We start from the raw sequence: 15,006 nt of genomic DNA on the forward strand, positions 1-15,006 counted from the left end.
TTTGTGTCTACCCCAGCTGTGTAGTAGCCATTTGCTCTTCCCTGTGTCCCACCTTGGCCTCATGTGGGTAGCCCTTCTGTAAGCATCTGAGCTCTTGAGTTGGAGAGATCAGCTGGTAACTGATGCAATCATGCAACTCATGCAATCATGAGGACCTGAATTCAGTCCTCAGAACCTATGTTTTAAAAAAATGCCAAAGATGGTAGTGCACTTACAATCTTATCAGTGGCCAGCAAGGACCAGGAGGATTCCCTAGGACTCACTGGCTAACCAACCTGGCCTACTTAGCATGCTCCGAGCTAATGATAGACTCTGTCTCAAAAAGCAAGATGAGTAGCTCTTGATTGACACTCAAGGTTGACTTTTGGCCTCCATAAACAAGTGTACACATGGACATGGTCTCTACAAGACCATGTATGTACACACACACACACACACACACACACACACACACTATGCACAGATCACAAGAATAGCTGGGGTCTAAAATGAACTCCTTGTGACACTGCCAATAGACAAATTAAAATTCCAAACACAGCTAGTGTTCTATACAATTACGTTCGCCTCAGAACTGGAAGGCAGAAAACAGCCTTCAAACGTGGCAGTTAGGGCCCTAACTGCTTATGAATGATGAAGGCTGACTACTGCAGCATTAATTTCCCATCATTGACCTCTTCCTGCTGTAATTGTAAAGGGTGAAAACTTTTATGACAGTGGCTTCTTAAGAACTAACTTCACCTTTTTTGCTGAGGGAACAAGAAGCCCAGCTTATCCCAGCTAATAAGATGACACAGGCAGATGTCCCCTGGCAAGGATTTCTCATGAGAAGTATCTGATGGACACGTCCTAATGAAGGGAAAACAGCTGGCCAGGAACTGTACCTTTGGCACCCTTGAGTGAGGCCCCTGCCTCATGCACAATACATCTCAATTATCAAGAATTGCCTGTGCAGAGACAAATGGAAGGTGTGAAAAAGCAAGTGCAGGGGATGGACCTTCCAGCTGTCTGACAGATGTGGACATCTAAAGAGATCAATTCTTGATGTAGAGACTTGAAAAGGGGGAAAGTTTTCAAAGTACTTTTAAACTCTGCACATTTAAATTTTTAGTTAAACTTAATGGTGGAAAGATGCTCACGGGAAATTTGTGAGGAGATGGGCTTGCAACTGCTATGGTGGTCTGTGCTTTGTATTCTGTGTGGATGCAACCACCCTCTCCATTAGTAAGTCCATAACCACACTTAGTATTCAGTAGAGACAGGAGCCAGCAGCCTTATAAAGCACTGTCCAGGGATGGGGCCAGGCAGAGCAGGCCTTGACAAATGCATGCTGCTAGGAAACTTAAACATGCTGAAAGCCTCCAGTCCCCGAGAGTCATCCATGAACTTCGCAGACAAGCTTTGCTTTTATATCTTCTAATCTCTCTTTCTTTACTCCCTCTCCCCAACCTCTTCCCATATATATCTTTATGTGTATGTGTGTTATATGTAGCTCTATGTGTCTATAAGCAAAGGCATGTACCTGTCGCTGCATGCGTGGAGACCAGGGGACAGTCTTAGGTGTTGGTCTTAGCCTTCCATTTTCTCTGAGACTGTCTCCTATGTGCTACTGTGTAGTCCAGGCTAGCTAGCCCATGAGTTTCTGGGGATCCTCCTGTCTGCCACCATCTCATCATAGGAACACTGGGCTCACGGACACATACCGATACCTCCAGGATCATGCAGGTTCTGAGAATCTGAACTCAGATCCTCACTCTCAAAGCCACTGAGCCATCTCCCCAGACCACAACTTCTTTTCTGCCTTGCAAACATTCCCTAGAAACTTACCCTAAATTAGAACATGCGACACTGTCCACATTCCTTTCCCTTCAAAATGCAGATGATAAAAACCATCCACTGCCCCAGTGAGTGTCATACATGAAGCCCTATGCCAGGGCAACCTCATTTAATTCTCAGTGTCCTCGGCTTGCAGCCCTATTGCTCCATTTTAACAATAAAGGAGAAGAGGTTTTCACCCTGGGGTGCAAAGGTGCCTACTAGCCTGCTGCTCTGTGCTCCTGCAGGAGACAATGCAACAACACAATCCAGGTTCTGGAAGGTTCTGCATCCCAGTGATGCTGGTGAACAGGACAGAGAACAAAAGTGATCACTTAATGAGCTGAGGGCTGAGGGGGCGGGAGCAAAGGAGAAAGGAGATCTGAGTGGCTCTGCTGTGATGGCCTGAGCTTGGTTCTGATATGGAACAGAAGGATCCGGGAGTTGGAGCTGGTGGGAACTAGGAGTGGGGGGAACCATGTGGAGGGAGGGGGAAGAGAAAGAGAAAGACCAGAGCTTGGGCTCACATATACTATTATGTCTCCTCTCCATACTGAGACTGGTCTGTCTCTGGTGCGTGCTACAATCCTCCATCTTCGACCTGTCCATAATCCGGATATGTTGAAACAACTGACCTGCCACAGTTCATCTGGCAAGTTCTCCTTCTCCTCTGGCCCTTCATCCTCTGCCCACCTCCCTCCATCCCTCTAAACTCTCAAATTCTCCCCCAAAGGACAGCACAAACTGAATGTTCCAGAAAAGAAGACAGTAGCAGAAAACCCCCATAAGCATCTGTACTGGTGGGGAGACTGACCTCAAGCGATGCTAATTTTAAAACTAGTAATTACGATAACTCATCTGGGAAATGCACAGAAAAGCTACAGTGAGTCTCTTGACCATCGGTGTCTAAGGCCCTCATATCTCTAAAAGCAAGGACATTACCACTCAACCCAAACTTGAATTGGCACTCAGAGTCTGCCACCTAAAACCCACTCCACACATGGTGCTCTAGGAGGGAGTGCCCCACTCCTACACTGCCTACATTCAAGCATGGCTCTCTACCCCCCAAGCACACCAGGAAACTCATCTTGGTCTTTAATCATCCTCACAGAGTACCTCCTAAGTCTCATAAAAAAGAGCAAATCAAACTTAAGCACATAAGAAGCATCACAGAAAGCCACATTCAGAGTTGAGTGGGAAGCTGGACTTGTGCCAACATGGGTAAGAAGGATCTAGAAGACACTGCATATCATTAAGGCAAAGCTACTGAAGACAAGAAAAGGAGGAGAAGTACAGTTTTATCACAGATGATGGCTCTGTCCATTTTGCAGCTAAAACCCAGAGCGCATCTCCACTACCTCTGCACCCATAAGGCAGCCTTCCACCCATGAAGGATGAAATATTATGTAGTGTGAGCTCTGGTTTGAGGCATTGAGAGGACTGCATCCAGGAAAATATACAATAAAGTGAGCTAGGTTTTAGAAAGTGGCATAAAGATCCGTAAGGAAGAGGTGATGTGTCTGGTCAAATAGACTGACTGCCTGTGGTGATAACCTATACAGTCCACAAGGGCTCTGGGTTGACCAGGAAACAGCTCCAATTTAAAGAAAAAGACAATCAATTATTATCCAAATGGCCCATTCTTTCCTTACAGTCCCTTAATGTGCAGTTTGCAAATCATGCCATTGGACTGCCATGCTATTTAGGGGAGAGGGCCGCCTGGGGCAAGGCTCACTGACCCCTTTAGCCCAAGCCCCTCTGTGTCCATCTGTTTCATACACTGGCTTCTCATACGGGCATGCTTTAAAAAAGAGTTCATTTAAAAATAACACACACTGCTTTAGGGAGAGTCAGCTCTCTGTGATCTGGGCTCACCCCAAATGGTCAAGGCAGTTTTCAAAAAAACAGAAACTTCACAGCAGAATCTTAAAAATACTACTCAGGAGCCTTTCTCGCTACACAGAAGTTAGAGGCAAGGTGTCAAATGCCAGCCAGAAGAATGTTCCAGAAGCTTTTATAATAAGATTTCCTTGTATGCCCAAGGTAGGCATACAACATAAGACCAAGACTTTTTTTTTTTAAAGAACCATGGCACCTTTGAGCAGGAAGCCAGTTCTTTCCTGTTCCTTGCTCAAATAGGGGAATACAGTGTGCCTCTGGACAGGTGATGCCACGGGATCAGCATTTTGGAAGTTACAAAGGAACACAACCTCCTGTGTTCCTTCCGTTGGCAAGCTCTCCCTTAGCCAGACTCCTCGCAGACTGCATGTTCCCCACCCTTTGCCTCTTGACACCATTCACCTGCAGGGGGAGAGGGACTTGGCCTGCACAAGAGAGGGGGATGCAGGCAGGAAGGTCATCTCCTTAGATGCAGCTTACCTAGATGTAAAATAGGCAGGGAGTGCCCTGGTGCACAGTGGGGGCACTGACAGTTTGCCTCCTCCTCAAGCTCACTTTGCTGGTGACTTAGGCCCCTCTGGCTCTGTCACAGGTCGAGTACCCAATAAATATTCTTTTTGTTCTAACAAGCTGGCTATGACTGTGTCTGCTACATTAACTATCACAATGGGCTTCAGATGCATTTGATCCCATGTGCTGCTTCAAGCTTGTGTTGCATTTATTCATAGAAAAAAAAAATCTCCCCTTAACTTGCCAGCTGGGTAAAAATACAGGGGGAAAAAAAAAACCAAGACATTTTAGTTCATGACCAAGTCCACTCTCACTGCATCTTATTAACAACATCTTGCTCAAACAAGCAGTTTCTGTCCAGCAGGGTGCACGAGAGTCTGGAGGCACGCCTCCTCCTGCAGCTTTGCCCTGCTAACACACAGTCCTGGGAACGGTATGTGATCTCCAGTAGTTGTCTGTGTTATTTTTCTCTGTCCAGTGTCAGGGGTCTTGTCAGGCTATCCCATCACCCCAATGCAGGAATCCTTCTCTCACCTATGACCTGAAGAGGGGATGGCTAAGACTACCCCCCCCCTTTATTAAACACTATTCTGCCTGACTCTTCTATGCAATACAATGACAGTCAACAGGCTAGCTACTGTTACCTTTGAGTTTGTAAACATGCAGCAACAAATCCTTCTAGACGCTGTGACAACATAACTAACCGAAGCTGAGAGGAGGAAGGGTTTACTTGGGCTGATGATCTTCCACAGGTTCTGAGTTCAATTCCCAGCAACCACATGGTGGCTCACAACCATCTATGATGTGATCTGATGCCCTCTTCTGGCCTGCAGGTGTACATGCAGACAGAGCGTTGTATACATAATAAATAAATAAATCTTTAAAGAAAAGGGCGCAGTCCATTGTGGCAGGAGTGTGAGACAGCATGTCATATTGCACCCACAGTTAGGAAGCAGATACAAAGTAAAGATTGCACAGCAAAATCTTAAAGCTGTCCCCAGTGACCCATTTCCTCCAGCAAGGCTTCTCCAACTAAAGGCTCCACAACCTTTCCAGAGAGCACCACCAACTGGGGAATCCAAAAGCCCATCACATGATCTCACGGGGGACATTTTACATTCTAGCCACCACGGTATTCTCGAAGATTCTGAGTAGGGAGGGATTTTTGGCAGTGAGCTTCATGGTAGCCCTTGAGCTCTGAACCCTGGAGGCTCAGAAGCTATTGATTATAGATGGGACTTGGTGATGTTTCCCTGAAGGATGAGGCACCTTTCCTCTGAAGAAACAACCCAGAAAGCTGCCTGTTACTCAGGATGCTGTCACTCAGAGGTGCTTCCCTAACACCTGCATCAAGCCAGGACTTGTGTGCTTCAGAGAGGACATAAGTTGAAATTTCAGGTAGAAAGCAGGCATGCAGCTAGAAATGTGATCCCTACACTTAGAAAACTGAGTCAGGAAGACTTAACGTGAGTTCAGGGTCAGCTTGGGCTGCATATGAGTTCTAGGCAATGCTGGGCTGCAGAATAAAAGCCTGTCTTAAGACAACAAACAAACAAACAAACAAATAACCCACTTTTTAACAAGAAGAAAAGAAAGAAATTACAGAGAAAAGTTTCAGCCTTGTAAGGATGAGAGACAGTGGTCCTCATGGGCTGGCGACTCCATGTCCATCCTCAAATCCTTCAGCTCTTCTAAGGGCCCACGGCCACGTGCATCAGTCTTCGTAAATCAGCAGCAAGCTTTGGTAAGGTTAGGAGGAAACACTGAAATCTCAAACTGTGCCTGTGCTTGACACAAAGCTGGGGCTGGGAGTCAGAGGTGAGCTCCGCATAGTACAGGATTTCACCAATTATTCTTAAAATTAGATTATGCACTAGGTGATAAAGGCCGAGAGAGAGAGAGAGAGAGAGAGAGAGAGAGAGAGAGAGAGAGAGAGAGAGAGAGAGAGAGAGAGAGAGAGGTTCTCACAGGACAGAGAGAACTCTTCCTTGTACTATTTATGGGGTACTGTGGCAAAACAGAAGGCCACTAGGTGGAATTCAGGAAAGGGCACAGACGTCATGATTCTTCATGACAGAGCAGGTACAGCTATCACACAAACCTGACTGACAGGAATATGTTCTTTCCAGGAAATGGCCTACATCAGTAGGTACAATAAGCTCATCTGCGTCTCTTCAGGCCTTTTGGGGGGCGTGGGAAGCAGCAGCAGATAGCTCTTCTAAGTAGCCTGAAAAGCAGGAGCCCCTCCCCTCAACTACAGCACAGAACAAAGTGGACATTGCACAGAGGAAGCACTTAGTAGGCCTGAAGCAGTCCTCATCCCTGTTTACAAAGTTGGCCTGTGACAGTTAGGTGCCTCTTAATACGCATGTGAAAGAATTTTGGAGAACCCCGAAAGCACACATCTTTTCATGTCAGACCCTGAAGCACTGCCACACAATCAGATTGACCACATGCTCATCCAGTCAGTTAGATCCCTTCACACAGAAATGTCTCCGAGGAACAGCTTCCTATCCATCCTGCCATTCAATCTATCGAACAACTTCTACACATCAGTCCACCTTGAGGATACAGCGAGGAGAAAAGGGCGGTCCCTTGTCTGCAGTTGCCATAGTGTTGAAGGCAGGATGATCAATGGACATGGTGAACCAGAGGATGCTGCACAGCCACGATTGTGAAGCAAACCAGACTCCCTGGAGAAGCTGAACAGAGGCTGTGAAGCAGAGGAGCTGCTGTACACAGAGAGATGGGGAGGGGAATGCAATGGTCACATGCTGAGAAGACCGGAGAAAATTTGAAACCACAGATGAGGGTAGAGGTGCTGTGCCCTGGGGTTCCTACTTTCTCCTCTGGGGGACTGATGCAAGTTTTACCCAAGGAAGTTGCATTGACTGAAGATGTTCCTGTAAACCATTCAATGGATGGGTTCTCCTGGTAGCCAGAAAGAAATCCATAAGAAGACTGCAGGTGAGGAAAACTGAACAAAATGGCTTTTATATAAAACAAACCAGCTTCACACTCAACTCCAGCATGAAGAACCTCATGTAAGCCAACAGTTAGGGAAGGCCACCAGATCTGCTCCACTCCTGGGCCTTCTGTTGCTGCTTACAGACAAAGAAGCTGAGCTCACCAGTGGTGTCCTCTGGAAAAGAGCTGCCTGCTGCTGGCATTTTGGTTATGGAGAAATGGGTCAGGACTCCTCAGAGCAGAACCAAGGGTTTGTATGCCATGTGGATTTCTGCTCCACTCGTGCCCTGAAGTTTAAAGCCATCATTAGAGAGATGGTAAAGCTCTGCTCTTCTGAAAGCTGGACAGAGAAACTGCTATTCGCCTTGTTTAAGTGAACTACAAACACTTGATTTTTCTCATCTATCATAGACCCACCCTTTAAAAGCTGCCAGTTGTAAAGGTTGTTTCTAATTGATCAGGAGGGAGAAAATTTGTGCCACCGCCCCACTTTTTCTTCCTAGGCCACCAGAATCAGTAATGAAAAGTCCAAGTGACCTTTATCTGTCCTCTTCACTTACATTGCTGCTAACCTGTTTCCTAGGAGTGACCAAGCTAGGTGACAGGCTCCTCACCAGCCTCTTCCTAACACCTGCAGCCTTACCTGCAAGCAGGTCATAGGGCAATGGGTGAGTGGTAAAAGGAAGCTTCTAGAACATGTGTAATCGGGCTTTGAAAGAGACTTTCAACTGTCTTCTGATTTTAAAAGCAGATGTGAATTTGGGTAGAAATAGTCATTTTTCCTACATTCTTTCTCCCTTCGTGTTCAGATCCTATTAATCATAGGAAACTGAAATTTTACTCAGGCCAACAGATTCTCAAAGCCTTGCCAAGAAGGCAATTTAACCATAAGGCTTCAACTATCCTCCCTCGCAGGATGGAAATTCAAATGACTGAGTGAGTGGTTATGTGGTGCTAATGGGGACACAGAAATGAAGATCCCAAAGCTATGTGATTTTTTTGGTTTGGTTTTTTTTTGTTTTTTTTTTTTTGTTTTTTTTTGTTTTTTTTTTTTGTGTGTGTGTGTGTGTGTGTGTGTGTGTGTGTGTGTGTGTGTGTGTGTGTGTGTGTCTTCCTGACTGGGCATCGGGACATGGATATCATATGGTCCCATGCCCCTGATCAAGATCTTACCCCTCATTGCTGAGCTTTATAGAAGCTTCCCTGCCTGAGGAAACCAAGAAATGAGGAAATGGCAGGATCTTCCTTAAGGTGAGATCCAGCTGATGGCCAAGTCCGCCATTGGCATGAGAGGTGTCTCCAGTGACTAGTACACTGGTGAAGCTTGGTCTCTTGCCACCTACACTTGCAGGTTCTATCAGGTTCACAGCCTTGCACACTTCCCAGCTCCCATTTCCTCCTGCACACATCTCAGCAGCTCTCCTGGTGTTTCCTCCTACCGACCTATGCAAGAAAGTAATCCATGCCAAAAACTTGGCACACCAAGTAGAGGAATTTGATTCCAAGCTTGACAACAGGAGTTTGACCCCCCCCCCCCCAGAATCCATGGGATGGAAGGAGATAACCGACTTTTATAAGTTGTCTTCTGACCTATATGCATGTGCCATGACAAGCATGGCCCTCCAACAAACACAGATAAGTAAAAATAGATAGATAGATAGATAATTTTTTTTAAAAGATGGTAACCCTGCCTTAAACACTACATCAAGTGTCTAGAGCAGATGTCATACTGGTCTCTTGCATGAAGTATTCAAACCCCACACAGTCAACATATATGACCTTTGAGTTTAGTCTTGTCTAAACTCCTCTCTCACCCATACATCTAAACAATCTACCTCAGAACCCCTGATCATAGCCTCCATCACAAAGGAAATTCTTAAGAGATGAGAAATACATAAGCTAGGTTATTCATTATTTTTACTTAAACTTTAACTTTGGAATATTGAACCTCATTGTAAACTATATAACAAAACATTTTTGTCACTTCACAATCAGATACATTAACTAGTGTAAAGCCCCCTAAGGTGATTATTTCTAGAGAAATACACACTCACTCTCATTTTCTTAATTAAAGCCAACTTTGTTTCACACTGACCATGGTGATTTGAATGAGAAATGTCCCCATAGGGTCATGTATTTGAACACCTGGTGCCAGTAGGTGGTGCTGTTTGCAGAGGTTGCGTTTAGGACATGGAGCCTTGTTGATGAAAGTACATTGCTGGAGCTGAGCTTTGGGAGTTCACATCACCACCCCACTTCCAGTTCACTGTTTCATGTCTGTGGTTAAAGATGTGATTTCTCACCCTCCTATTCTGGCTGCATATTCCTCCTTTACCTTTATGAACCCTAACCTCTGGAACCATAAGCCAAACAAATTATTTCTTTTAAAGTCGTTTTTGGTCACATGGTGTTTTGTCACAGAGAGATAAAGTAATTAAGACACTGACTCATCTCAAAATCGTTTTCTGAGATATAAGAAAAGATCCTGGCCACATTTAAGCAGAGATCTCTAGGGTGAACTCCTCAGGCTGCACAGCCAGTGTCAGACTATTTCCCACTTCCACTGACACACTCGGAGTATATTGAGCACATTTTCTACAGCCTGAACCATCAAACCCCTGTCTGGAGCCAGCACAGTCTTGGTTTCTCTGGAGCAGCATCCTCTATGGAAAGCCTAATTAGCTCCTTCTGAGCTGACCCATTTCCGGGATATAGTACCACATGTGCACACTTCAGTTACCCAGTGTGATTGCTTGCACAGCCACCACGGCTGTCCTGGGGACGATGCATCACTCCTCTCAATGTCCCCCTCACTCCCCAAAGCTGCTGATGGCCCAGCTCTGCTTCCTGGGCTGGCGTTTGCTGTCCAGGCAGATTCATCCATCAACAGAGTCACGTTCTCACCCCAGGCAGCATCTTGGCTGTGCTTTCATATGATCCCAAACTAAATATCTGCCATTATTAAAGAACAAACTGTAAACGATGCTCGGGGGCCTTCCAGAGAGGATTAAGTATGAAAGCTCCCTTCTAATAACATTTTTGTCTTGGGTTGACTACTCCGGTTAAGAAAGAAATTCAGGTGCCTGAAATCTTTCATACAGTCAGGCAGTGGCAGATAATGGAAAGAAAAGTTATGTATGGGGAGAGACAACAGACAGACAGACAGATATATAATGCACATATATTATACATACATACATATTTATACAAACACACACCTACTTTGCATCTACTGCTACTCGCATGCCAAGCTTATAAATTAAGATTAGAACAAGGATTCAAAAACGTAATTTACAACATTAAAGTGTTCTTTTAGAATTTCCTTTTGCTTGATTCTCTGAATTGAATATTTTATTAGCCCAGTAGTCTTATTATTCAGGATCATCAGAACATTTGACCTAAATCCATATGATTTCTACCAGGAAGGAGGCGGGGGTGAGCTCTTTCCACATAATTTATATGAACAAACTTCATAAACGTTATAAACTGTAACCGTCTCACCTCTTGTTTTTACAATGTAGTGACGATGAGTTCCAGCCTCATAAAAGTGATTTATGGACACACAGCTGTCATTCCTACAGTGAAGCTACACCCACCTCACTCTGAAGGTGTTGCCTATTTGCCCTGTTGCTCAGTCATGGTAGAATCGGACTCTGTACTGGCCTGACTCTGCACAGGAAGCTGTGGTGACCCGTGCCTCACCATGAGTATCGGAGATGATTCTTGGAGTGACCAGTGTCCCTGTTTTTTTTTTTTTTTTTTTTTTTCAGAGACTGGTGGCCTAAAAGCCTGAAGGATGAACATTCCAACCAGCCTTTTAGTTAGCACTTATGTCTGGGAGGAAAATAGGCTCCAAATACATTTCATTATTAATTAGACAGACAAAGCGGGGCACAGGGGGACAAAGAGGTGGAGATCTGAAAGGCCCAGTCTTTACCTGCTTTTGAAAGAGTTTCACTTCTTTCCCAGGCAGAGTCATCTTTTGGGGATGAGAAAAGCCGACTGTTCATCTGGAAAACAACAAGGACTTTACCAGTTCTGTTTTTTCTTGCCTGATCAATAGCGCACATCGGGGCTGGGGAGGTGGCTCAGTGGGTAAAGCATCTGCTTCGAAAGCCTAATGACCTGAGTCAGATCCCTAGACTACACGTCCAGCTGAGCATGGTGTGAAAGCATCTACCATTCCCTGTGCTACTCTGGATGGATGGGATGCAGAGATGGGAGAATTCCAAGAATGCCCAGGCCAGCTAGCCTAGCAAACACAGCAGGGACCAACAAAAAGACCTTGTCTCAAACAAGTGAGGGCTGACACCCAAGGTTGTCCTCTGACCAGACACTGTTATAAATACGCCTCCACCATCTCTCAAGTCAGCACTGCCTATGAAATAAAGCACAGGATTCTGATATTTTCGAAATGTCCAAGAGGGAAGAAAGGGAGGGGTGGGGAGAGAGGAAGGAAAGGGGTTTGAAATCAGCCAACATTGATTCTGGGTGGATTTTGTTAGTAGATCAAAGAACCGCCTTCCAGTGCCAGGCGGATGCTAAACCTGAACATTCAATAAATATTGGTAAATCGATTAACTGAGCAATTAAATTTCAAGAATTAGCTTTTAAAGTCCAATGAAAATAAGATTAATGTCCACAAAAGGGTTCTGTTGTCTGTAAGTGTATTATCGCACTGATTTTTCTCCTCCAGGAGCAAATGGTTGAAATTCTGCTAGTCTTTGGGAAAGCAGTTGCTGTCAATGACATTGGGGACCCTGGTTATGATGACAGTGAGCCTCTAAAAGGTAGGCCCAACTTTAAACAAGGTAGAGTTCTCTACAAAATTCACTATCAGGTCAAGTTACACCCCCCCCAAAAAAAACTCACACACACACACTAAAGTCTCATGCCAGGCCTGGCCCATGGCTTCCATGTAAACTGAGACATATAAGTTAAAGGTCCTGAGTTCAGATCCTACCACTCCCACATAAGACAAGAGTAGTAACACACACTTATAATCCCTGCAAGAGAATCTCCAGGGCTTACTGGCCAGCCATTCTAGCCAGATCAGTAAATCTCCGGGTCCAGTGGAAAGGGATTTAGGTAGACCTGGCACTGACCCATTGCTTGTATATGTGCACACACATACATTACCAATGCACATTCATACATATATTCACCTATGAACATGCACACACACATGAACATGAACACACACACACACATATATATTCACATACAAATGTACATGAACGTGAACCCATAGACACATAAGTCTCATGTTTTATGTAAATTTACAATTTTTATCAGATTGTAGTCATAGATAGCGTTGGTGGCATGATGTGTGCTGTAGATTGAACACACCTGCTCCAGATCATCATGCTCCATGAAGGTCTGCCCATGTCTCCCCATCATCCCTTGGCATACGCTATGGCTTTGTCCAACTGGAGAACTCCTATGACAGTCCTGTTGTACCCAACCATGAATTGGGAGGCTGCTCACTTATGGAACTCAAGTCTGGCTCCTGTTCTGAACCTTGGCTCAGCTCTCAGTCCAAGTTTGAGTTCATCTTATTTATGGGTTCTTTTCACTCTTAGCCATGTGGGGCTACATCAGGAGAAGATACAGCCGAGAGATGCTTCTGACCCGAGCAGTAGTCTGGATTGCTCAGACATCACAGAGACAGAGGTTCATGGGACTGGGCTGAATTCCACAGAAGCCAGTGGCAACTATCCTGGCTTTCCACTCCAGCCTCACTCAGTCTCTCTTCCAGCCACTAACATGACTATGGGTCATAAGAAATGCTGACAACTCCAAGACATCAAAGGTGACTGTTACCACATTCAGCCTTTACTCCTATTAGTCGCTGAACTCTTAGCATTCTTAGAAAAGTGTGCTGGTGCTGTCCCACAATGGCAGCCACGAGAGTCAAGGCATCAGTGAAGGAACAGACCAAGGTCACCACGCTTGGATGAGAGAAAGAGGCAGGACTTGGGCCAAAGACCAACAAAGAACCAATCTACCTCCACAGTTTTCAGCCAGCATGCTCCAAATATCATCGTCACCACCATGAATATCATCGCCATCACCACTGTCATCATCACCAGCATCACCACTACCACATCACCCTTTACCACTATGACCACCATCGTCATCATCATCACTGCCATAATCATTGTGGCTACCACTGTCATCATCGCCATCATCACTATCACCATGGTCACTGAAAGTTAGTGTTTGACTAGCAGACTGGATCTGCCAATACTTACCTATCCGCTAACTAACCAACTAAGTGAACTAACCAACACTCACATGTGCCAGTTTGGATTGAGAACGGCTTCTCTGTCTGTGGGACCCCAGATGTCCCAGCAGATGAGTTACTAAAGTGACTAGGCCCCTCTGCAAATGCCCTATTTCTCCTAAGCAGCTCTGGCCACTGGGGGCCCAAGGGTTCCCAATGGCAGGTGACTCTGGAGCTGCTTTCACAAGCCTGACCTCAGAGCATGACCCACCCACAGCATTCTGGAAAGTCTTGGCTTTGGCCCTACTTTCTACAGGTGGCTCACAGCCACCCCTTTCTATAGAAGAATAACCCTTGCACTGTGATGTCAAGAGACCCCATGTGTCTGTCTCTGATAATCTCAGTAGATCACCAGGTCACACTCTGTGACCTTCTTCCTCCCCATGACTCTACACACTTATACCCACCACAGGGTCCTTTCATGTTCTTATGAGTTTGTTGGACATGCTTTCTGAGTTGTCCTATGTTTCTCAGACCACGTGACCTGCCCTCATGCGTATCTCCTGACATTACAGACAAAACCAGGTAAGGATCACGATTTGTAGCCCCTCACAGACCATTCTTTTTCTTCAGCCTTGCTTTGTTAAACACAGGGGAACACACGGAGCCATGCCTGAGCATTTCTCAACTATCGTCCGCGTGAGAATAAAATACATTGTACCATGCTTGCCAACAGATTCCCTGCTCTGAATATAGGGAGGAACACATTATAGCCCTCAATTAGAATTGGTTGAGGGGAGATAAAGGGATAAATGAGTGCAGGAATAAATAAAAATAGAGCCGCCTCTCTCAGGAGCACAGGGCACAGCACTCCAGCACCCACTGGCTTGACCCTTTGGAGACCTCCCCCCATCAGGACATCAAGCCACACCTTCCCCAACATTCCCATCTGCCTCTGCCTCTGCCTCTTGACATGAGCAGTACTCCTCTACTTCCCAGACTTCTCCTTTTTGACTCTCTACTCCCCACCAACCCACCCAAGGGAGCCATCCACTCCAGTGTTCCCCACTCACTCCTTGGTTTGTCAGTCTTCACTGAGCTACTGGCCCATGTCCCAGAATTCCTCTTGTTCTGCTCTTCAGCGGCCAATGCTGCCAAGTCGATTGGATGGCTTCTACCAGCTGCTCCTCTTGGCTACCCTTCCTGAGCATCTCGCCATCCCATATCCACGTCTCCAACAGCGTTGATGAAAATCTCAGCAGTGGCCTCTTACTTGCATCCCTGCAGCCTCTTCCCTTTACTCCATCACCTGTGACATTTCCATAAAGTAATTCTTGCTCTGTGCCTCCCCAGCTTCCAACTCTGGTTTTTTTCCCCCAAATAGTCTAAAATTCTAGTAAAGGCCATGCGTTTTCACGAGCTTTTCCCAAGTAGAGTAGTTCATAATATCAAAATGTCAGAAGTATCCGAATTAGCCAACATCAGAGAACAGCTTTGTAGGTCACAGCACATGTGTACAATGAAACCCAGGCATCTGCTACCATTATGACAATGCCTGTGATCCTGGCGACACCCAGCTCATTAATATACCA

The 15,006-nt window shown here is 45.6% G+C and overlaps 1 protein-coding gene across 3 annotated transcripts in view; it reads right to left on the minus strand.

Moving 5' to 3' along the window:
- C5H10orf90 (chromosome 5 C10orf90 homolog) overlaps window positions 1–15,006 on the minus strand; it is a 244,669-nt gene that overhangs the window by 207,025 nt on the left and 22,638 nt on the right. For all 3 annotated transcript variants that reach the window (XM_051145479.1, XM_051145482.1, XM_051145481.1), the window contains exon 2: window positions 11,126–11,198. In XM_051145479.1, coding sequence (XP_051001436.1) covers window positions 11,126–11,198 — 73 coding nt within the window. The remainder of the gene's footprint in view (window positions 1–11,125; window positions 11,199–15,006) is intronic.

The sequence above is a fragment of the Acomys russatus genome, chromosome 5 (assembly GCF_903995435.1).
Source record: "Acomys russatus chromosome 5, mAcoRus1.1, whole genome shotgun sequence".
In the NCBI taxonomy this organism is placed as follows: Eukaryota; Metazoa; Chordata; class Mammalia; order Rodentia; family Muridae; genus Acomys; species Acomys russatus.